The sequence below is a fragment of the Cydia strobilella genome, chromosome 19 (assembly GCF_947568885.1).
Source record: "Cydia strobilella chromosome 19, ilCydStro3.1, whole genome shotgun sequence".
Taxonomy (NCBI): domain Eukaryota; kingdom Metazoa; phylum Arthropoda; class Insecta; order Lepidoptera; family Tortricidae; genus Cydia; species Cydia strobilella.
In genome coordinates this window covers 14,234,870-14,257,988 of record NC_086059.1, presented here as the reverse complement: position 1 = coordinate 14,257,988, position 23,119 = coordinate 14,234,870, and the positions used below count along the sequence as shown (strand labels likewise).

At 37.9% G+C, this 23,119-nt stretch overlaps 1 protein-coding gene across 2 annotated transcripts; it reads right to left on the bottom strand.

The window, feature by feature from the left end:
* Nucleotides 1–117: 117 nt before the first annotated feature.
* On the bottom strand, nucleotides 118–23,096 carry LOC134749925 (uncharacterized). 2 transcript variants are annotated; one of them, XM_063684944.1, is made up of 12 exons: nucleotides 22,808–23,096; nucleotides 17,098–17,160; nucleotides 13,022–13,188; nucleotides 12,242–12,365; nucleotides 11,711–11,832; nucleotides 11,245–11,462; nucleotides 10,611–10,637; nucleotides 6,361–6,493; nucleotides 5,559–5,687; nucleotides 3,882–4,053; nucleotides 2,332–2,418; nucleotides 118–1,132 (listed from the first exon to the last, which is right to left on the bottom strand). In XM_063684944.1, the coding sequence occupies exons 1-12, from the start codon at nucleotides 22,994–22,996 to the stop codon at nucleotides 1,040–1,042; spliced, it is 1,524 nt and encodes a 507-aa protein (XP_063541014.1). In that variant the 5' UTR covers nucleotides 22,997–23,096; the 3' UTR covers nucleotides 118–1,039. The 2 variants fall into 2 exon arrangements, with proteins under 2 accessions (XP_063541014.1, XP_063541015.1); XM_063684945.1 differs by lacking the exon at nucleotides 10,611–10,637.
* Between the last annotated feature and the right edge of the window lie 23 nt (nucleotides 23,097–23,119).

The following is a 23,119-nucleotide window of genomic DNA, read 5'->3' as shown; positions in this document are numbered from 1 at the left end:
TGTAGTTGTATACAATTTACAAAAACACATTAAATAAGTTTCTTTGACATTACAAATATTTCTAATTAATAATTATATTTCAACCCTTTACCAGGCATAGTATGATTTATCAACCACATACGCGCCAATAGAATTTCAACTTTAGCATTCCGATTTAAGGTTCAAATTAGATTGCACTTTCGTGAAATGTGACTTGTATTTAAATGAATCATTAAAGCTGGATTAATTGGAATATATTTGGATTTTTTGCAAAAACCTTGTAGATTGGTGCGACCTGGAAAAGTTTGATAAATTACTTTACATTGACAACTACTTCTAATTAATCTTCATAAAAAATTGATTTTAAGTGGTCAGAATTCAAGATTATTCAAACTTCCTTAGTAAATAATAAGTCCGCAAACCTTGCGTCATATTATATATTCTCCAAATACGGAACTACTTTCCAAACAATTGACAATTACATACAAGAGGAGCTCGAACTAAGTTTTTTTACCTTTATATTAAATTTGATATATATTATGATAATATATATTATGATAAATGTTGAACTATAAACTACTAAATGTCACATAAATTGATAATCACATTTTCACACTTTGAACGCTGAAATACTTGTGCTCTTTCGATCACTTCCAAAACGCTCAATATACTTTTAAACATCTCATAATACCTCTCTACTAACCGTAGAAAATCTAGATCATAATTATTAATTAAATTACTATCTTACAAACAAAGGAATACAATTTTTTGCAAAACATTAGGGCCTCAAATTTTACCGTTAAAGTAGATAGGTTTAACGCCATCTTTCAGTTTTGTAACCACAATAGTTTACGCTAAGTACTTTATATACCATATTATTCCTTTGTGTACTCACTAGATGCTTAAGGCAAATACATGATGCAAAAACTTGCATGAGAACACCCACCGTCTCTTTCGTTCTCGCACCGTCCATAGTGTTTTGTTGTTTTTGTCCCATCCACTCTTAACTATGGGATAAAAAGAATAACGAAACACCATAAATGAGAATTTAGCCAGTGTCCTACTTAGCCGAGTTATTATATTGTGGTCGGCCGGCCAGCTCGAGCAGGTACCGGTCCGGGTGCTCGATCCAGTCGGCCGCTGACAGCTTCACCTGCACAACATCACAACACAACACTGACTAACATAGAGTAACTTATACTAGAGCGGTACTGTCATACTAAATTTTGTAACCCCAGTAAATTCACTGCCATCTGTCGACACACTTTAAAACTAAAAATGAAGAGTTATAAAAATACGATAAAATGTATTTAAATATGGATAAATGATTTTTTTTATTTGCATTAATTATTTTTATGATTATGACCCATGTTCTTTCACTGATATGAGTTAAAATTTTTAAATAACAAACGAAACCGTCAACGCCATCTATACGACAGTAAGCCAAAGCTAGTAGCGCCCTCTGAACGAGAATCAAATTTTCTTGATTTTCGAGGCACGTTTTTTCCTTAGACCGTATCCATCTATTACGGAGTTATATCTATCTTTGCTGACTAATGACTATGTGCCAAGTTGGTGGTGGGGTGACGAGCGACGCCAACGCATATGGAGAATATATGAAGTTTTTAGCATATCTTCATACTATTTGCCAGCTGCCAACTGTCAACTAAGCAATGTGTCCCACACCCACCAGGGCGGCAGGGGCGTGGCTAGAGGATATGGCGCCCGGGGCAGTCACCAAATATGCGCCCCCTGACGACTGACAAGTTTCCCTGCTGCTGCCTTTTGCCCATTTTGGCGCCCCCCTTGGATGGCGCCCGGGGCACTTGCCCCCTCTGCCCCCCCCCCCTAGTTACGCCACTGCCGGGCGGTGTCATAGTCATGTACGAAACGAAGATGTAGTACATGACGAAACATTTATTTTAAAATGACGAAATGTTTAAGTGACAATCATGCCAACGTAGTAAAAAAAACCGGCGAGTCAAGACTCACGCACCGAGGGTACTTTTTAGTATTTGTTGTTATAGCGGCAACAGAAATACATCATCTGTGAAAATTTCAACTGTCTAGCTATCAAGGTTCATAAGATACAGCCTGGTGACAGACAGACGGACAGCGGGGTCTTAGTAATAGGGTCCCGTTTTTACCCTTTGGGTACGGAACCCTAAAAACAAAAGAAATCACAAATCAATTGTTCAGTGGAAATTGTTAAATTTCTTGGCACAACTAGTCCTTATAAAAATATCTAGTAAACATAAGTGACGATTAGTGTATATGAAGTGTAAGTTAGTGCATAAAAGTGTCGAGTAGTGTTGACAATACTGTAAAGTGATTATTAGTGTTTAGAGTTACCTGTCGTTGCCTCTCAGCTTCTCTCACTTGCCACTTTTTCACTTCGAGCTGAATTTCTCTTGAGGCCTGGTCGCCGCAGCCCCACACCTACAATTTGAAAATGTTATTTTACAGTACATATGGTGCTACTTTCTCGCACTAGTGCGTAAAGAGCACTTTTCGTGCATATGTCGAAAGTTTAAAGGGCCATATGTACTGTAAAACGTTGTACGATGCACGTGCGAATAGGTAATTCGCAACTCGTGTCGATTTAAAACACTGCCTGCGCTCGTGTTTTAATTTATCGCCACTCGTTTCGAATTTCCTCTTTTCCGCACTTGTATCGTAAATAACTATTAATTTACTTCTCAATTCGACTAGTGTTTAGAATAAACTCCAAAAGATATAATAACAAAAAACTTATGTACAGTAACCGTACCAAGAGTTAGACACTGACACATTCGCTAACGTCCGCGTAACTTATTTTCTATACATCTCGCTCGCACTAATAGGGAGCGTGCATAAACTGTAGGGGGCAGCACAGGAGACGTCAGATTTTTGGCGCGAGGCGTAAATGTGTAGTTTATGCTTCCAAAGTAGCCCACAAGATGGCAGCACTTGCTTTGGCATGAAGTGTAAATGTACATGTGATGTACATGTTTATGGTTCCGATTCAGGCCACAAGATGGCAGACCCTCCAACGCGCACGGTCCCTATATGCCAGTACGTGGTAAGGGTTCTGCAAACTTGTGGAAAACCCTCCACTATGATGAGCAGAGACTAGCGCGAATCAGAATTAAGTAAGAGGAACAGGTGTCCACACACGCTTTTATTTATTAAAAACAAAGTTGTGTTCAGAGTATGGATTCATCCATTAATTACGTCACACGAATTTCTAGGTTTTTTGACCCCTCCCCCCTCCTTGTCACACTTGGTCACATTTGGCAAACCCCTCCCCCCTGGTGTGACGTCACATTTTTTTTATGAAATCGGCAAATAGAATTAAGTATTTTAACTATAAAACTCCCGTGAGATTCAAACATATTAGATTATTCACGTCAGTCACTCACGTATTATTAAGTCGAATAGCAGACATGTTGTTGTTTGTGTTGTTGTGTGTGTCGCCGCGCCCTCGACCAGTGAAGACGTGTCGTGTCTCCGTGAAGACGGTCCTCGTAAATTGGACCGAAACATGTCGAGCTATTCGACTTAATAATACGTGAGTGACCCGGTTTAAAATAATCTAATAGAATTAAATATTATTAATATTTTATCAAAATATTTTTGACCAAAGAAATATTAGTAATTTTATAACCCAAAACAGATTAGGAAAGAAAATTAAACGATTAAAAACGATTATCGTTCCAAACACTAGTTATTTAATTGTACAGCGAATTTAATCATTTAAAAAAGTTGAGAGAGAATGTGACGTCATAAAGTTTGTGTCTCCCCCCTTCCCCTTGTCACAACATGTCACATTTTCTTTACCCCCCTAAACGTGTGATGTAATTAATGGATGACCCCTATTTTGTAGAGCTACTCCAGCTGACTGTACTATAGTATAGACTAACCTCAATCGCTCGCAACGAATAAGGCACGCTGTTAAAAGACATCTTGTCGAAGCCCTCTTCGATGACGAGTAGAGGCTTGCGAGGGTCGCTGCCCGCGCGCAGGCCCTTGGGGTAGCCGCGGATGGAAGTGTTCAGGTAGATCATTTTAGGCGCGTGTTCCACTATTGAGAACCTGGAATATTTAGAAAAAGATGTATCCAAACCAAAGTTATGAGGGTTCAAAAAAACGACTAAGCGCTTCGAGAATAGGTAGTGCCCTTGCGCTTCGCTTTGCTCGTCTTGGCGGGGGCACTACCGTGCCCCCAGATTCAGTAAATAGTTTATATGAGTACATAATTATAATTGAAGTTTTTAACGTGCAAAAACGTTTCGAACGATGATATTAAGCTTAGAATAAATTTAATAATGGAAAAATTACTGCCTCGGTTGATCCAGAGGCCGCGAGTTCAAGTCTCACCCAAGACAGTAACTTTTTCCACTTTTAAGTTTATTTAAAGCTACATAATAATAGCGTTTGTGTGCTATCGAATGACAAATATAAGATAATAATTAAGTAGAAGCACCGCTGTTAAAATTTGAAGCCAACCGAGCCAAAACGTTACCTTACAATATCGAAATTCTAAAGCTATGAAATTACTATTTATGTTAAGATTGTTTTTTCTTCTTTTTTTGTTTATAGTATCACATAATAAATAACCGAGTAAAGTAGGATTAAAAGTCCGAGTTAGAGGTTACTTTGGGAATTAATTGTATCGAGGGAAGTGTCATAATTCGTGTATCGGAAGCTATGTTGTTAAAGATAATATAGTCAAGAACTATATATATTTTTTCCACGTCTACGAATATCAACGCCTCTTAGAAAAACATGATCATATAAGGAGATTTTTCGCCTTCTGGCTCGGGTTCCCTGAGCCCTTAAAAGAAATTTTGCTTAAATCTTAATTCTCATCCAAATGTGTCGTTTTCAATCAAAAGGTAGCACACTGTCGCTTGCCATAAGGACGCTCTCACAGGTTATTCGTATAAAGATACAATCCAATTTCGTCCCTATGGTAAGCGACAATGTGGTACCTTTTGATTGAAAACGTCACAAATAGTAAATTAAGGAATTTATCTGCATAAATCAAATTTAATATGATCAATAATGTAATTCGGAAGAATATTGATTTGCGATAAGAAAAACTATCGCCGTGAGTACTTCCTAGTCATCGTTCGACTTTGCCTCGACCACAGAGGCCTCGACTGTTCAAATAATTTAAGACAAAAGGTGCATAATTATCATATTTTCACGGTTCTTAACTTTTTGTGCTAATACTGCAATGTTCTGCCACCAGAGTGCAGCACTAGCCTTTTTAGTAAACCATAGAGTAACTTTTACATACTGTACCTTCAACACCTTTTTGACAAGTTTTCAAAGAATAAAATATGACATTGATGCATCAAGGCGCTTTGTTTACAGAGGACCTACCGGGAAACGCGAATCCGAAATTTCGCTATCTGCCTCTTTGCCGCTCGAATATGCAAGAGTGAGAGATAACGAAATTTCTATTTTCTTGTTTCGCGATAGACCCTCAGATTGTGGTAGTGGGGTCCTGGCGCCCCCTACGCAGAGTTTCGCGTAATATTCCCTGTTGAGGATCAAAGCAAAAGAGCGATTTGCTTAGAAATTAATCTTACGTGGGGAACAGCTGTATGAGGGCGCAGTCGGGCGTGCCCCAGTACTGGTGCGTGTCGCGCCACTCCTGCGGACACGCCAGCACCACCTTCAGGTCCTCGCCACCGGCCACCACCACCAGCGTTGGGCCCCTGGCAAATATATGGAAATATTACATTGTGCAACGTGGGGGGGTAAGTGAAATATTGTACGAAAGTCTAATATATTCACGACAGCCGCAGGCCGCCGCAACAATATTCTTACCCCCGAAGTTACACACATTTTTCATCACACTTGCAAAGAAAAAATTAATTTTTAAGCGAAATAACTCTTAAATACGGTGACATTTCAAACATTTGTCCTATGCCAATCTCTTATGGCAGAATTGTTGCAAAAGTGACCGCTTTCAGCTTTAAATAATAGTTCCTAATCTCTCCGGTGGCGCTAGTTAGGCTCTGGGACATAAGTATAACATGAACCATATAAGGCAACAAATAACCGGACCAAATTACGTAGGTTATTTTTGGTAGTATTTCGGTGTATGGTGGCGCCGCCTAATTACTGTTTTTTGATGGACACTTTTCATACATAGAGATTTGGCTCCTTTATATAGTATCCATGATTTGTCCGCCATTTTGAATTTTTTTAGCAGTTTAGGCATCGGAGGTACAGACCCATCGGTATTCAGCCACTATTGAAAAATATTTGAAAAGGCTATTAAATTAATCAAATTAAATATTTTAAAGCATAAACAAAAAAATAATAATTTGTAAATGTCAGTACCACAATACCATACACTGGCGAACAGTGCGTCCGGCGTCGTACCTGTAGTTGAGTGTGTGGTGTAGGAATCTGTTAGCGCCGAGCCCGTGCTCGTTGGAGTTGTACAGCGGCGCCCAGTGCGACGGCAGCGCGCACACCAGCCGCGCCAACCACGCTGTTGACGCGAGGGCACCTGCTGCAAATAACGACCGTCAAAACTTATAAAAGCTTATAGTGGTCCAGGCAGGAGGAGTGAGGCAAACAGCGGTCAGTCTTATAATGAATATTTATTGTAATAAATTGTCGCCTTATATAGTATTTCCATACTTTATTAAAAACAGAAAGATAGGTATCCTAGAACTGTAGAATTTAATCTACCCTTTTACGTAAATCGCGCCTCTAACGATAGCGATGGCATGTCTTCTATCCCGCTCTCGATCGCCGGATACATGAAGTGGGTAGTGGAAAATACAGCAATTCAGGATTACCCTTCCGCGGAGCATCTCACTATGTTGCTGTTGAGAGTAGCACGCCCTGTCTTCTATCTCGCTCCAACCGTTGAATAAATACAAGCGCGCCGCCTGCGCGCGCTTCAGTTGCGCCCGGCCGTCGATGCGAACGCATGTCCCATAAGCTTGATTATTTAAAATTGATACTAAACACCGACTAACACATGACAGTCATGACAACATAAAAGGACAGCTATTCATTGTAAATGAAAAGAAAATGGGAGTTAACAATTAATAAGACATTAGCAATACAAGTATAGGTATTCTGGCCCCTATTTCAGCACGGTGACAGATGCGACAATTAGCCTCATGCATGAAGTTTATATTTGAACGAAATATGTTTTATTCGGATGTTTGTTACCGTTATATCATGTTACAAATGCATTTCCGTTTTTAAATTACCATTTAATTACTTAAAATTATAAATAAAAAGTACAAAAATTTTCCCGCGAAAAGCTAGTGAGCGAAACGCTCGAAACGCCACGTGACGTCACGCGTTCGACAGATTAGTGTCATTAGTAGCAAACGTCAGTTGGGCCGCCCAACGTGTGACGTCATCACGCTCTGTCGAATTCGCGCCAAAAATTATGAGCGTTTCAACCGCTCAAAAATTTTCAATATTTTAAATATTTTTTAATAAAATAATGTTAAGGTTTACAAAAGTATTTTTATCATTTCCGGTGTTCCAACGATATAAAATATGAATCCAAAAATAAAAATAAATTCATGCATGGAGCTAATTGTCGACACTGTTACTGACGTCTCAGGCCTCCATAGGCTACGGTAACCGCTTACCATCGGACGGGCGGTGTGCTTGTTTGCCACCAACATTCTAATTTAAAAAAAACTACATTGTATGTACAATAAATAAGTATTTATTTTGCGAAGCTAATGATTGTCACGAAATTACGACACAGAACTCATTTCCTGTCAAGAATTATCGAAAATTCTTTTAAATCTTGTGACAATTGTCATCATCGTCATCATAATCTTACCTGTTTTTTTGCCGATATAATAAAGATTTTTTAATAATACAATGATGGTGGCAAACAGGAATAAGGCCCGCCCGATGGTAAGCAGTAACTGTAGGCCATGGATGCCTGTGACGTCAGCAACAGTGATGTTTTATAATTGTCGCACCTATCACCGTGGTGAAATAGGGGCCTGGTCTGGTCAACCATTGCTGGTCCTTATTGAATGGCTTTAAATACAAATTCAATTTTGAGTTTTGAGTGAGAGTAGCCAAAATGGTTAGCCAATGGCCAGACAATATTATGTTTTCCAAAAACCTAGACAAATTGTTTAGTGAAATGCAGCATAAGTAATTAAGGGGAAAGGGGACGGCCGGTTCTCCATACAATTACAAACGTAGTCCCCATTTTCCTCTATAGATATTGACATTATGGAAAATATTTTTATCATATATTATTGTTGCGCTCTCTTGTGTCAGAGGCCAAAATCTTTTTTGGGTCACTCAGCCAGTAGAGTATGCCCCTAAATTTGACTTTTTTAGATTTTTTGATTATTGTAAAAATTAGGAGCGAAAAACAGATTTCATACAAATTTTTAAATGCTCCTAACTCTTGTAATAACTAAAAGTTCAAAGAAAATAAAACTTAGAGGCATGGATGTAGTTTATATACAACAAATTGTATCAAAATATTTTCAAAAATGTTAATATCCAGAAAGGAAAACGAGAACTACGCTTGTATGACGCACGGGTCCTCCACTTTCGCCTTAAGTAGGTAAGTATAGTCGGTGCCCTAACATAAATATCCACTTTTCTATATAGCACAGGGATGTTGCGAATATTAGCATCCGCATCCGCAACCGCGAAACTTACGCATTATTTTTAACATCCGCATCCGCATCCGCATAAAATCGATGCGGAGCTTAATGCGGATGCGGATGTGGAACAGGTAGGTACGGGAACGTCTTAGCGGCGGCGTAAGTGCTAGGTAATTTCGTCATTAGCCAATAGGAATCTCGTTTCGTTTTTGTGATTCGTCGATCGAGCACTTTAGCCTATGACGGACAGCGACAAGAAGTGAAAAGTTTGTTTTATTTGGACTTTAGTATAGTAATGCGATTGTGGGATTGAAATTGCGAATGCGGATTTGAATAAGATTATAGGTGCTATAATCTTATTCAAATACTAAGTTTTTTTTTAAATAAAAATAAAGTGTAATATTTGACGTTTTTTATGTGCCTAATCTTGACATCCGCATCCACGGATGCGAGTCTTTAAAAACCCGCATCTGCATCCGCAATGTCAAAAAATCGGCATCCGCAACATCCCTGATAGAGAGTATGACGACGTGGGTACTTAAGTTGGGGCACTTACTGTATATTGAAGATCAGAAAATAACTGGGTTATTTATTACCGCTATCTTAAAATAAAATACAAACAAAAAACAACAGGAAACCTAGCCAAGATAACAATCCTACATAGACAACCACACAACGAAAAATCTAAATGTACGGGTGGCAGATACTGTCCGCGCGCCAATTCCGTGCATTCGGAGGTCGAGGAAGTGGCGGGGTGTGCGCCGCGCCCATACGTACAAAATGACACCACTCGGTCACGACGCCCAACATTCCTAACATTCCTCAGCCGTGCACGGAATTCGCGCGCGGACAGTAGATGCTATATAAAGTTAAATACTTGACTATACATGCATGACTTAAGTTCTGTCATTTTGGTTAGGTCTTCTTTGGAAACCTTCGCCCTGTGATGATATAGAATTGAAAATGTAGTTTAAATATATAGTTTAAATCAATCATGCCATAAACAATATAAGTATAAGGATTAAGGTATGTTTACAAGTCTTCCAACATTCCATTGAATCTAATGTGAAACATTAACATTCGTGTGAAAATTGATCGTTATATCGTATTATTCATTTGGACTACACTTAGCCAGGGGTGCGAAACTCCTCGCTTCGGGCAAACTCGGCTCCGTTCGGCTCAGCATTGCGCCGAGCTATTATTAGGGTTGGCACTACTTGACGTCCCTTTGCGTGCACGACCACAGATAAGATAATGACTTGAATTTTGACAACCCTAAATAGCTGAAAGGGATAGTGCCATATATTAGAAAGGGATAGCATGATTCGACCCTGAACGGCTGTCAAACTTCGGTTTTGTAGGAAGTGTCCTTTCTGTACGGTAGTACTATTACTTATTCTGTAACTTAGCGAAAACGAATTACGATCAAAAAAAATGTTATTCAAATGAATTTAGGTTACTATGGAGTATGGGGTAGCTCATTTTCTCCAAAGTACATTTATAGTTGAAATTAGCTTCCATATTACAGCAATAAGCAGCTTTCGAAGCATTTTCCATATTTTCAGTCGCGATTCTGATATTGATATCACGTCAAGATGCTCAATGAAGGATGAAAGACAATGGGTACAGAAGTGATAATTTTCTTCAGTTGCAGTGTTCATTCAATTTGAAATGCTTTGAATGTCACATTATGATAAAACTCGTGAAACAAATGACGATTTTGTTGAGACAAGTATAAACATCCATTCTCTTGATATGAGTTTTCTAGCCATAATGCTCGATCGTGATCATGCTTATTAAAATAAAACTAGGAAGAATTGTGAGAATCTCCAATTAAAAACTCTGTGATTGTGCAGGAAATAACAAATGATTCATATATTTACAAATTACAACGGTTAAACCAAGTTTTAAATTGAAGATTCGTCATAAATCGTAGTCCAGTGCTAGCCATGGATTCCATATTCTGGTAGTGCTACGAACAGCATTCTCCGAGGGTCTCTAACAGGCCCAACTTACTCTGTGGATCGCTTGTTGATGACAAATCTGTTGAGCACAAGTATTTCACTTAATTACAAGATCTATGTGTCAAAATTTTCCGATAAACTAAAGAAAAACTCAAGTATTCAATGTACTTTTGTTATAAAATGCAGCAAACGTAGCTTGATTTACTCGTAATAAATTTAATTTTGAAAAGCCACAGTTTTTTTGCGGTACGTACTGATTTAAATACTTCTCTTTTTTATTCATGCGAGTTATCTATGTAGGTTAAGTGTTTTAAATTTACTATAGGTATATGTTATTGTAATTTTCGATATCATTTCTAGTCAACGTAGATCCTTGAGTTTTTCTGCACATTGACGCTAGATATATATTTCAATTCCACCGCGTGTGTGCGGTCTAACACAAGCACGCCTAGTTGTCGCGTACTCGCTCCGTCCGCTGCACGTATGTTGTTAGTTTGTTACTCTACATATGGCCCTACGTTACTGTCCGTGTAGTGGCAGCGGGCCGGCAGTAACGGTCGACTAAAGTGGTGGGGCGGTACCGGCTAAAAGTACAGGAGTAGCCATTTCTAGATCCGCTCCTGCGGCTGGAACGGTCCCTACTGTTAGTTAGTTTGCGACTCTACATATGACTCTACGTTACTAACCGTGTTGCGGCAGTGGGGGAGGCTGTACCGGTCTACTATAGAGCGGAGGGGCGGTACCAGCTAACAACCAGGCCCCACTAGCGGGCAGTAAGTTGCCAACTCCAGCCCTCGCTCGTTCTAGAACCGGGGTCGCCAGTTCGAGTCCCGCGCCGGCCCCGTCGGACTCCACGTGCGCGGAGATGTCGCGGTGTCGGGTGGCGAGCATGTGGACGCAGTATCTGCAACAGAACAGGATGTTGATTCGTATTTTTAAGGATAACATCATACAGCTTTTAGCAAGTAAGGGTTCAGAAAGCGCTCAAGAAAATAAATCAGGCTTTAAAGTTCAATTGTTATTATAATATAGAAAAATACTCATGGTAAAAAGTGGTTGGCCTCCTTGACATGAAGAACTTGATAAAGGAAGATATTATCAACACAAAAAGTAATAATAAACGCACATATCACAATAAAAGGTAAATATTACCTGTGTACAGGAAAGATGAGACGGTGGCAATGCTGCTCCAGCCAGCGCACCACAAAACCCACAGAATGGGAGTCCTTCTTGTTGAAGCAGCCGTTCACCACCGAATTTAACACCTTGTTTATCTGCAAACAAAAACCAGATCATCAACATATTTACCTACCTACGTCTTAAAATAATTATACTTTAAAATGATCAACTAGTTCTCAATAAATTCAGACGTTAAGAGAAGAGAAGGAGGATCCGTTTTACAGCTTCGATTAAAATCATAAGTAAACATCTCAAAAATCGAGATTTAGTTCTAGACTCATTTCTGCTCCGAAATTCAACTGCATGAATATGAAAAATAAATAAACCGAAACAGTGACGAGATTTTGATAACATCAATCTGTTTTGAAGAAAATCATTGCGGTCGGAGGAAACAGTTGAGAACGTCTGTGTATAACTGTTACAGCGTTTGCCTCTGAAGAACTTGAAATAATGTAATTTATATATATCAATAAACTATTGCAATGAAATTCATGATATACCCACCGCAAGACAGGTCTGCGGCCCATCAGGGTAGTGGTCCATGGATAATTTATAGCTAGTGTAAAGCAGAGCGCGTAGTGCCGCCGCTGATACTGTTCCTTCTTCTTCCTCTTCTAGGGAAAACATCCTGTTCACGAGATATAGATAAATCAAAGTACGGAGTCTAGTACAAAATACCAGCTTGCTTATCCTAGTTTCAGACTATTGTTCAGTAGTGGGTTCTTAAAAACTTTTTTTGTATGATAAGGAAAAACACCGCAGTGTAAGCATGATGTTTTTTAAACATAAAGCTGATTTTTTTTGCAAAAAAATTATGAGTGCTACTTTAAATTATTGCATTAGGTATTATTTCTATACTATCCCGTCTAAAGAGTATTTTGTAATGAAGACATTTCTCCTTAAATAAAGCGAAACGAAGATATTGAGGTCAAGTGAAATGGGGTCAGCGGAGTCTCACAAAATGGTAAACTGGACCTTGAAAATTTCTACTTCAGTTCGCAAAAAATCCAAGAAATAAGACATATTTTCCGTTTTATATTATTCTAAGGCCCACTTGCACCATCCCACTAATCTGACACTGGGTTAACGGTTTAACCGGTTAACCCCGGGTTAGTGGAATGGTGCAAGTGGCGCTAATTGTGCCATTTTCAATTAAAAGGGTACTTATTGTCGCTTGTCAGTAAGGCGCTATTTCCATATGGCTTCAATTAGAAATCAACCTTATCGATACAACCGACAATGTGGTACCATTTGGTTGAAAACGTCACAATTAGACTTGAATACCTGACATAAGTTTCTATAATGGCCGCATCGTCCAACATGCTGAGTATCTTCTCACACTGCACTCTGAAGACGGAGGCCGGGATGTGCTGATTCTTGCAGTTGCCCACTTTGTGGATGTATGCGTAGAACTGGTGGGCCAGCTCTGGGTACATGGGGAACAGGTATTTCTGCAAATAACAATGCTTTTATTCGTTTTGGACTTTGTTAATGGACTGGCGTTTGTAGGGTAAGTACATTTCAAAGTAAAGGTCAATTTTAATTTAAGTTCCTTGAACTGGCGTTTTTAGCACGGTTTTTAGGGTAAGTACATTTCAAAGTAAAGGTCAATTTTAATTTAAGTTCCTTGTACCGGCGTTTTTAGCACGGTTTTTAGGGTAAGTACATTTCAAAGTAAAGGTCAATTTTAATTTAAGTTCCTTGAACTGGCGTTTTTAGCACGGTTTTAAGGGTAAGTATACATTTCAAAGTAAAGGTCAATTTTAATTTAAGTTCCTAATGATATTGTCTTCGGTTACCGCGATAGTTACTCATGAAATAAAACTATGAAAACGGATTATATCGCGCGCGCGTATATTGAATTTATAATACATCCCGACGTTTCGAATCCTTTACAGCGTTCGTGGTCAACGGGTGACGTGGTCGGGATGTATTATAAATTAAATATACGCGATATAATCCGTTTTCATAGTTTTATTTCTTAAGTTCCTAATGGTTAACAAGAGATCCAATTTTAATAACTAAATGTGGCGTTTTCAACCAAACGGGTACTTATTGTCAGTTTTCAATGACACGCTATTTTCATGTAGCTTCAAAATTAAATCAACCTTATCGACAACCGACAATGTGGTACCTTTTAGTTGAAAACGTCACAAATAGGAAAATTCCCCTTTGGTTATTGTGTGCTTAAGTTTATTACTTTCATCAACAGTTTTTAGCTGATTTAAACTAACACGATTTTTACTCATAATATTAAAACTGATAGAGTTAGACCAAGCTAACTTGGCAGCGATTTTGATAGCCAAGACTGTGCAAGTGTTATTTTAAATGTCAGACTTCTATGAAATTATGACGTTTAAATAACACTTGATCAGTCTGGGTTATCAAATCGCTGCCGACTTATCTTGGTCTCACTGTACGCAATTACGTCTCGTTTCAGTTATAAAATTATTTATTTATTTATTTATTTATTTTAAACTTTATTGCACAATATAACAAATAAAGTACAAATGGCGGACTTATTGCCTAAAGGTATTCTCTACCAGTCAACCATCAGGCTAAACAGAAACAGTAATAGGTGCAGGCATTGAACAAAAAAAAGCAGAATAGGAAAAAAGCAGAATAGGGTATTTGACTACTAGTCAAATCAGTTTCTTTTTTCGAACTGTCAAAACGATTTTGCTACTATGGAATTTATATGAAACACTAGCATGTGACGTCACAATCAAATTACCTACTCTTTATAGTTTTATACGAGTTTTAAAATAGAAATTGTGTCTAAAAATAACTGCTGTCCACGTTTCTCTATTAATCTTCTGGTGCTTTATTTCATGCATGGTGTAAAATAATTTATTTTAAATACAGTCAAATACCCTTTTAATTATGAGTTTCTTTATTAGCTCATAAAAGGATCACACTTACTTTCAAAACATATATGGACACGAATTAATAAACTAGTGGATGTGAAATGACTCCTATTTAGTATGAAAACCAGTGTAGCTAAACTCACACATTCATAGCCACGTTAAAATACGTCACACACTTACAAAATTGCTCTGATTCGTAGCAACTTTCCATACCAAAAAGTTATTACCGGTGGACATTTCTCGAACGAATATCAACTGTAGGCTACATGAGTGACGGTTTAAAATATAATGTCAAAGCTATATGACATACGACTCTTTCATTATCTCATTCATCTCACAAAAGCTCGCTCAACGTTCACCTAATACAACTACTCAACACCAGATGGCGTTATTTTATATAATTTTAAAATCACCAATCAATAAGTATTACAGGCGAGAAAAGGGCTAAAAAACCAGTATAAGTAAGGTCTAATTACGCATGGTTTGTTACGGATCTCACGGTCACGTTACACTGGTGTTTTCGAGACCTCTACACGCCTGCGAGTAGCTAACCGTTGGAACTTCTTTCCATTCGACGATATAGGGAGGGGACAGTGTAATCGGAGTGTTTTATCGATATTTGTGTGTTCAGTTAGGTATTGATATTTCATTACCGTATGTTTTAACACATTTAGATGATACTTTATTTATGATTATAATATAGGTAGTGATAATCGTGATTGTATGAAAAATAATATGTAGTACAGTACAACAAATATCTAACTAGAAATTTGTTTCTTATTAATTGACCAACTAGGTTGTTAATGTGAACATTAAATATATCTTAAAGTCAAACAGATAAAATCATAGTTCTTTAAAGGTCTATTAACTCGGTATTGCTGTTATTTTGTGATCACAAATCTGCAATTACTTACATAGGTAAGTATTCGTCTTTAACAATATATTTACTTGTAGCAGCATTTAAGGCCAATCTAGACGGGACAACCTGATTAAATTGTCAAATTAATTGTATGGTGTGAAAGCATACATGAAACTGGCTCATCGATCCCACTTGATTTGATTGTAAGATTGTGACCTATCAAATCAGGAAGGGGGCGGCAAAATCCCAATATTTGACGCTAGTTTGCGTGGTACGGAACACTTTTTATTAATTAAGTGAGCCCGAATGTCACTAATAATTACTAAATTAGTAACTAAGTTTTAGGCGTGTGGACGCTAGATGAGATGTATGGCAATTTTATCCCCAGAAATCTTTCTCTAAGAAATGCTCCTAGCAAATGGTGCTATATTTTTGCGGAAACTAATTTTCTTGCCCATTGCATTGATCCATTTATTTTTAATATCGGCATCTTGTGGTAACCTACAATAATTAATAATAAAGAAATAGAAAATATAAAACGTTTATTCATGGCACATTGCATGCATTGTACGCATAAGTGCATTAAGTACCTAGTCTAATTATATTAACGATGAAAATATGATGGGTGTAAAAAACAAAAACGTATGTAAAGGAATACGAAGGTTTGAAAGGTTGCCATGAAATGACCCCGACTTAACTTAGTGCTTGATGACCAGAGCTGCCATATTTATTAAGACATTGATTATCCCAAATAATAATTAGAAACGTGTCTAAAATAATAATTTATTACCGAACTACAAAACATCAAACTTGAAATATCGTAACTTTAACTTTATCGATATAAATATCGACATTGCGCAGCATCTGAGTAGCGAAGTTATTTGACATTTACGATAGCGAATATTCCAGATAAACGTAAAGAATAGTGACAAAGGATTGTGAACTCTAAGTTCTAACTGATAAAATATAGATTTACTTAACGAACATTCGTAAATAATGCAAAAGAAACAGATTTTTCGTGTTTATCGGATTATATTTAAATAAATAACCACCGGTGATAGGAAATACCTCCACGTGAAAGATTTTTTAAACCGCTGTGATTTCTGCAGCTTAATACTGCACAATACGGCATTTTAAATTTAATTATCAATTTTTGTTAGACGAGCGTACGTACGACGTGAATGTCATTGGAGCATGAAGTTTCCACAACAACTGAGCATAGTCTGTGCATAAAGTGAGTCGGTCGCTACTAACTGTCGGATAGACGGGAACGCCCACTTGCCATCTCCATCCTACTCCGTGTATATGGATGGTATAGAAAGGATCGCAATCTCTTATGGCAGAATTGTAGTAAAAGTGACCGCGTTAAGCTTTAAATAATAGTTCCTAATCTCTCCGGTGGCGCTAGTTAGGCTCTGGGACATGAGTATAACATGAACCATATAAGGCAACAAATAACCCGACCAAATTACGTAGGTTGTTTTTGGTAGTATTTCGGTGTATGGTGGCGCCGCCTAATTACTGTTTTTTGATGGACACTTTTCATACATAGAGATTTGGCTCCTTTATACAGTCTCCATGAAAACATATTAACAAGTAATAAAACGTTTGTCGTTTATGATTATGACACTTACTGTAAACGATTTCTCTGTAACGCCGTTAACTCCATCTTCTTTTTGAGATCTTTGCGCGAGAAGCTGTGAACAAGAAAGAAGTATAAGTACGATACGTTTATCATGTTTACCCGTTTAATGCTTTATGTACCTGCGTCATATAAGATAAGATAAGATAAAATTTATTTCATTGAAAAATATCCAAAAATAAAAATAAAAACAATCATAATACGAACAAGTTTGGGAACAAATCAAATTATTTTATTAAATATTTTGATTTGTGTTTTTTTTTTAAGTAGTCACACTACTAACGATAGGTAAAGATGCCGGTTCGAATCCGGCCTTCACCACTGGAGGGCTTCGTCACTTTTTCTTTAATATATATATATATATTATATATTTATTCTAGATTTTTGTAATGTATACTAAGTCTTTTTCTAGGTGTTACTGTTGACTTAATGTTTAAATTAATATAATAATGCATGCTGTGATTGCCTGTAAGTGGGGGATCAATAAAAAATGTGCCCTTTTTGTAAGTTAATACTAGTATGTAAATTGTATCTTCTGTTGGTGATCCTAATAAACAAATAAATATGACATCTATTACAGTTTTTAAATCATAATACGCTTAAATAGTTACTTAAAAACTATAAATGTACAATCATGGTTTAGAAAAGTAAACATAAAATTTATGATTTTGTAAGCAAAAATTATATGTGGTATTTTCCATAAAAAGGGACCTTATTGTCGATGGCGCTTACGCCATTATAAACGATGCTCCGATATGAATACAATGCCGCGCGACGCTGTGCGGCGTAAGCGCCATCGACAATAAGGTCCCTTTTCATAGAAAATGCCCCATATGGGTTTTTTTAGAAGAATGTGCAGTGTGCACACCTGTATGACATTTATTCCTAAGTCATGGGTGTTTTCTATGTATATAAGTATGTATTTATCTATATAAGTATGTATATCGTCGCCTAGCACCCATAGTACAAGCTTTGCTTAATTTGGGGCTAGGTTGATCTGTGTAAGATGTCCCCTAATATTTATTTTATTTTATTTATGCGATTTGTGAAGCGCACAAATAAGCGAAAGTGAAATTTACGGAGCATTAAGGTACATTGACATCATACGTTAGAAAACATAAGCATATGAGGCGTTGTGGGCATGCCTACTATAGGCATTCGTACCATTCTTAGCGCCAATGTTATTTTACCTTTTATAACCAATTAATTCACAACAACAAACCTTGATAATTTTAAGGAAACAACCCTCAAATAGCTACAGGACAATCGTGAACATTTCACAACCATCACTTTCCTGGTATTGATTTGCAATGATTTGCAAAGATCCATCGGCGGTCAGTTCATGGTCAGTTAGTGTTGCTGTTACACTGACCGTGGTCATGATCAAATGTGCTGTGCCCGTTTATAGCCCAAGGCTAATTCATGTCAATAAAAAATCGACTGTACAATATCTTATTATCTAGACACGCGGCAGCGCGTCAAGCCAAGTTCAAAAGAAGAAAACTGGCGACGCAGCGGCCGTGTGTTTTACACGAACCATTTGGAGCAACTTTTGACCCTACGTATTTCCGTAACTCAAAATCTATTAAAGATAAACATAATGAAATTTGGTTCATTTATTAAGTTATTAAGACCCCTTAAGGGATTTATTACGGCATGCCTGAGGAAGCCTCGGCAATATGCCAAAGGATCCCTTGTCGTACCGTTGCGATAGTGCACGCAGGGCATAAGTACATACCTGGTTGTATATAATAAAAACCGGCCAAGTGCGAGTCGGACTCGCGCACCGAGGGTTCCGTACTTTTTAGTATTTGTTGTTATAGCGGCAACAGAAATACATCATTGAAAATTTCAACTGTCTAGCTATCACGGTTCATGAGATACAGCCTGGTGACAGACAGACAGACGGACAGACGGACAGCGGAGTCTTAGTAATAGGGTTTCATTTTTACCCTTTGGGTACGGAACCCTAAAAAGCATTAAATTATAAGTGAGCTTTTTAAAAAATCGCGTCTCCCATTTTTTGCCCAGAATCACAAACGCTTTCGATTTTAACGCGAGAAGAAACGTGGAACCTATTTATTGCATTGCTGCATTCCTTTTCTAACTGCCGTCACTTTCCTCTTCTTAATTAGGGATTAATTTTAGTCATCATCATCATATCAGCCCTCTATCGCCCACTGCTGAGCATAGGCCTCTCTTCCAGTACGCCACTTGTCCCGGTCCGGTAATTTCAGTATTACCTTGCAAGTAGGAGCAGCAGTTTTCCTCTTCTTGATCCTGCTCTCTTGTATACCGACGATAGAAAACTTCAAGCTGTTGACTCGGAAGTGCACGCGCACTTTTTCCCAGCGATCCATTATTCCCCGGCCTCCCCCGTACCATTAATAAGAACAGGGGCCTATTGCGTAGTGACTTTGTACCGGTCTATGTAAAATCACTAATAGTAATAATTAGCTTGTATTTTATTATGCAATTTTTCGTTAATGTTAATCGTCACTCGATGGAAATAGTACAGTACACGATACAAGTGCGAAAAGTAGAAAATTCGCAATGAGTGTATTAAATCGACACGAGTTGCGAATTACCTTTTCGCACGTGTATTGTACAGCGTTTTACAGTATATAATATTATAGCCCTTTAAATTTTCGACATACGACACTAGCGCGGTAAAGTACCACCATATGTACAGTAAATGCTTTTACTAAGGTATTTCCAGAAAAAAAAAGTATACGTGTCTTTCTTATGGTGTGGCCAAAATTGTCTATATTTATATCACGATTTTAAACGTCACGACTCACTATCGTCAAAACAACTTTAAACTAAAATTTCTCTACATAAAACAAACACACTGTTCACTTCCATCAACACAATTGTTAATAACTAAATCAGTCTATTCCGTAGCTAGATAACCATCGCCTATTACCTGACAATACGTGAACCTTAATACGATACACATAAGGTCCACCGCCGATTAGTAGTGTTAACGATAAGGGCTTATTAGTCTTGAGCTTGACAGATTATACCAAGGTTGATTAAATGATTACCGTAATGATGATAGGTCCATAATAGGTAATCCATACAAAAATAAACCCTTTTACCCTACTTAAAGGGTTTATTTTTGTATGGATTTCATAGAGAAATAAGCCCTTTTGAAAAGACACTCCTCAATTAGCCTCATATTATGAAGAGAACATTTTACATAGTGAAAACAACGTAGTATTTAGAAACAGGTGAAACACAATATATATTTGAACAAGTTATTTGGAAGTGCGCGTAAATATTCATAAGCTTAAAAACCGGCCAAGTGTGAGTCTGACTCGCCCACCGAGGGTTCGGTACAAACTTAACTTTTTTTATTTTATTTTGTATTTGTTTATTTTTTACAAATTTGTACTTTACCGATTTTTCCCTGTACTTGTAGTGTAAGACGATAGTACTTGCCAAATTTCATAGTTCTAGGTCAACGGGAAGTACCCTGTAAATTTTGATTATCTTGAGAGTGTCGAAATATACGTTTTTTGCGGCATAAACGGCCGTATCCTATTTTAGGGTTCCGTACATAAAGGGTTAGGGTGCAAAGTGTCTGTCTGTCTGTCTGTCTGTCACCAGGCCTCTATTTCACCACGGTGACAGATGCGACGATTGTCGCCATCCATGTTACTGACGTCACAGGCGTCCATAGGCTTCGGTAACCGCTTACCATCGGACGGGTATGGGACGGGACTTTGGGTACGGAACCCTAAAAAGCATATAAACACCTGCAACTCCACTAACACCAGACCAGAGGCACAGGGCGGACACGCTATACATCAAAAATCACTTGCGTTTCTATGTCCGAACGACACGTCTGTGTCTGTACACGCGTCATGCGTCATTGTGTGAGTAAGTTGCTTAAAAATAGTGCTGACCGGCCGGCAAACGGCCGTCAATCTGCTGTCGCGGGGCGAGGTAATTCGAGTCGGGGCGGGGCGGTGCGTGGCCGTTCTATATGATAATACTATTACTTACTCTGTGCCAGAGGTCGATGTATGCGCATTCAACCTTTAGAAACCTGTACAATCCTTTTAAAGAAAAACCCCACAATTCATTCATCGCCGAGCAATCACAAAAGAAAAACTTGTTTGAAACCACACAGCATGCACTTATCTGATTTTCCCATGTGTATCATGTGGTCAAAATTCTTTTCATTGTCTTGTTTCTAACCACTCTGTCACGCTTTTATTTTTGTCTTAATGTGTATATCCAATAAATAAAGTTGAATGCTATTGCATGTCTTTCTAGCTGTAGGTAGAGTATTGAGAAAAATTCAAAACTAAATTTAACCCCATACAAAAAGTTCCACTCCGTCACATTTTTTGGGGACAAATATTTAGTCCTCCATATCGTGTCCGACAACGGCGACATTTACAATTTTCTCTGATGAGCACGTATATTGCGTGCAAAACCGAACTTTGTTATAAATATTCGGTCGCACTGTGCACAATAAAGCTGCCCTTGTTCGTTATAAGTGTATGTGTAGGACGGCTTAGGTCGAGACTTCCGTTGAAGGCGCTTTAGGTCCAGGTGTTCAAGTCGAGCTTCTTCGAAAGTAGCTACAAGAAAGCGGTGAGCGAGTCATCGGAAAACCACCTAAGAAAAACCAAGACTGGGGACAAATAACAAGACAATGAAAAGAATTTTGACCCTTGTACCTAAAATTAACTAAAGGAACAAACAGGATCACTTTATTTTCCGCACAACAATGCTCTATAAAGCAAATTCAAATCAATATGAGCTTTGTTTTGTTGTCATCAAAGACCAAATTGTTTTGGTTGTGCGTAAAGTGTTAATTGGCTTAATAGAGGTGCGAGCCGGTTGCGGAAATGTTCTACGATAAAACATTACATCATCCATTCAGAATCTAGTCTAAAATTTGACTACTTAAGATTGACGAATAATTATCATGGTATTATAACATGTCATTTTTACCTAAACTATAGGCAAATAATAAAATAGTACACAGTATAATAATGTCATTACATTTATAAATAATTCAGGTCTTTTAAGTTATTTTACTTTGTGGAGTTGGCTTAGCAAATATTTGATTAATAAAATTAAGAAAAAAATTCCTTCTAGAACAAATAATTTTGAGCAGGTATTCTGCATACCTAATGTTTTCACAACTGCTTAAAATAGTTATAAATGGTGGTTGGTCATATTAATATATATTTTTGTTATTGATTATGTATATGTTGTTTCAGCTGTTAAGATTTATTAATACACTGGCTTTAATGTTTTTTTATTGTGTTTCTAATTTTGTTTCATTTTATTAGTAAAGAAGTTCAATATTATCTTGTTTTAAGCTTCAAATATTTACTTATACAAAATTTGCTTCAGGCAGGACACAACAAGTGTAATTATTGTAGAGATTATCATATTAAACATTTATTATCTTGATTGTTTACAAACATTCCATGCTGGCATATTATCAGCACTTAAAATTATCTATGACTATTTGATGACACATTAGACACCGTAACTTCTAAAATACCACGCGAAATGTCTCAGTTAAGGATCAATAACCGTAATAAGACGTAAATAATTAACAGCAGACATTCCGAGGCCACTCTTTATAAGCCAAAGCAAACAAATGGCCTCCGTCACGCGGTCACAGGGCATACATGAAACAGCCTTGACAGCGCTCGCCAACACTCACTCACCTTTCCAAGTTTCTCCACGGGCACCATGGAGGCCTGAGGCTTCTCTGGCTCTTGGATATCAGCTCCAGAACCCGATCTTGGCACAGATGTGACGGTCCCGCGCCGAGAACCCCCTCGCGGCGTGTTCAGCCCGCTTCCCCCCTTTTCCTGCTTGTCACCCTTCTCTTCATGGCTGTGGTGGCTTCCCATCACACTATAATAGTAAGTTACGCAAGGTAAGGCCACAGGTGGACTCGAGTGAGTCCTTATTTGCAAACGGCTAATGCCAATAATGCAAGCAGTGACGTCGCGGTGACAGATGCGTGATGTGAC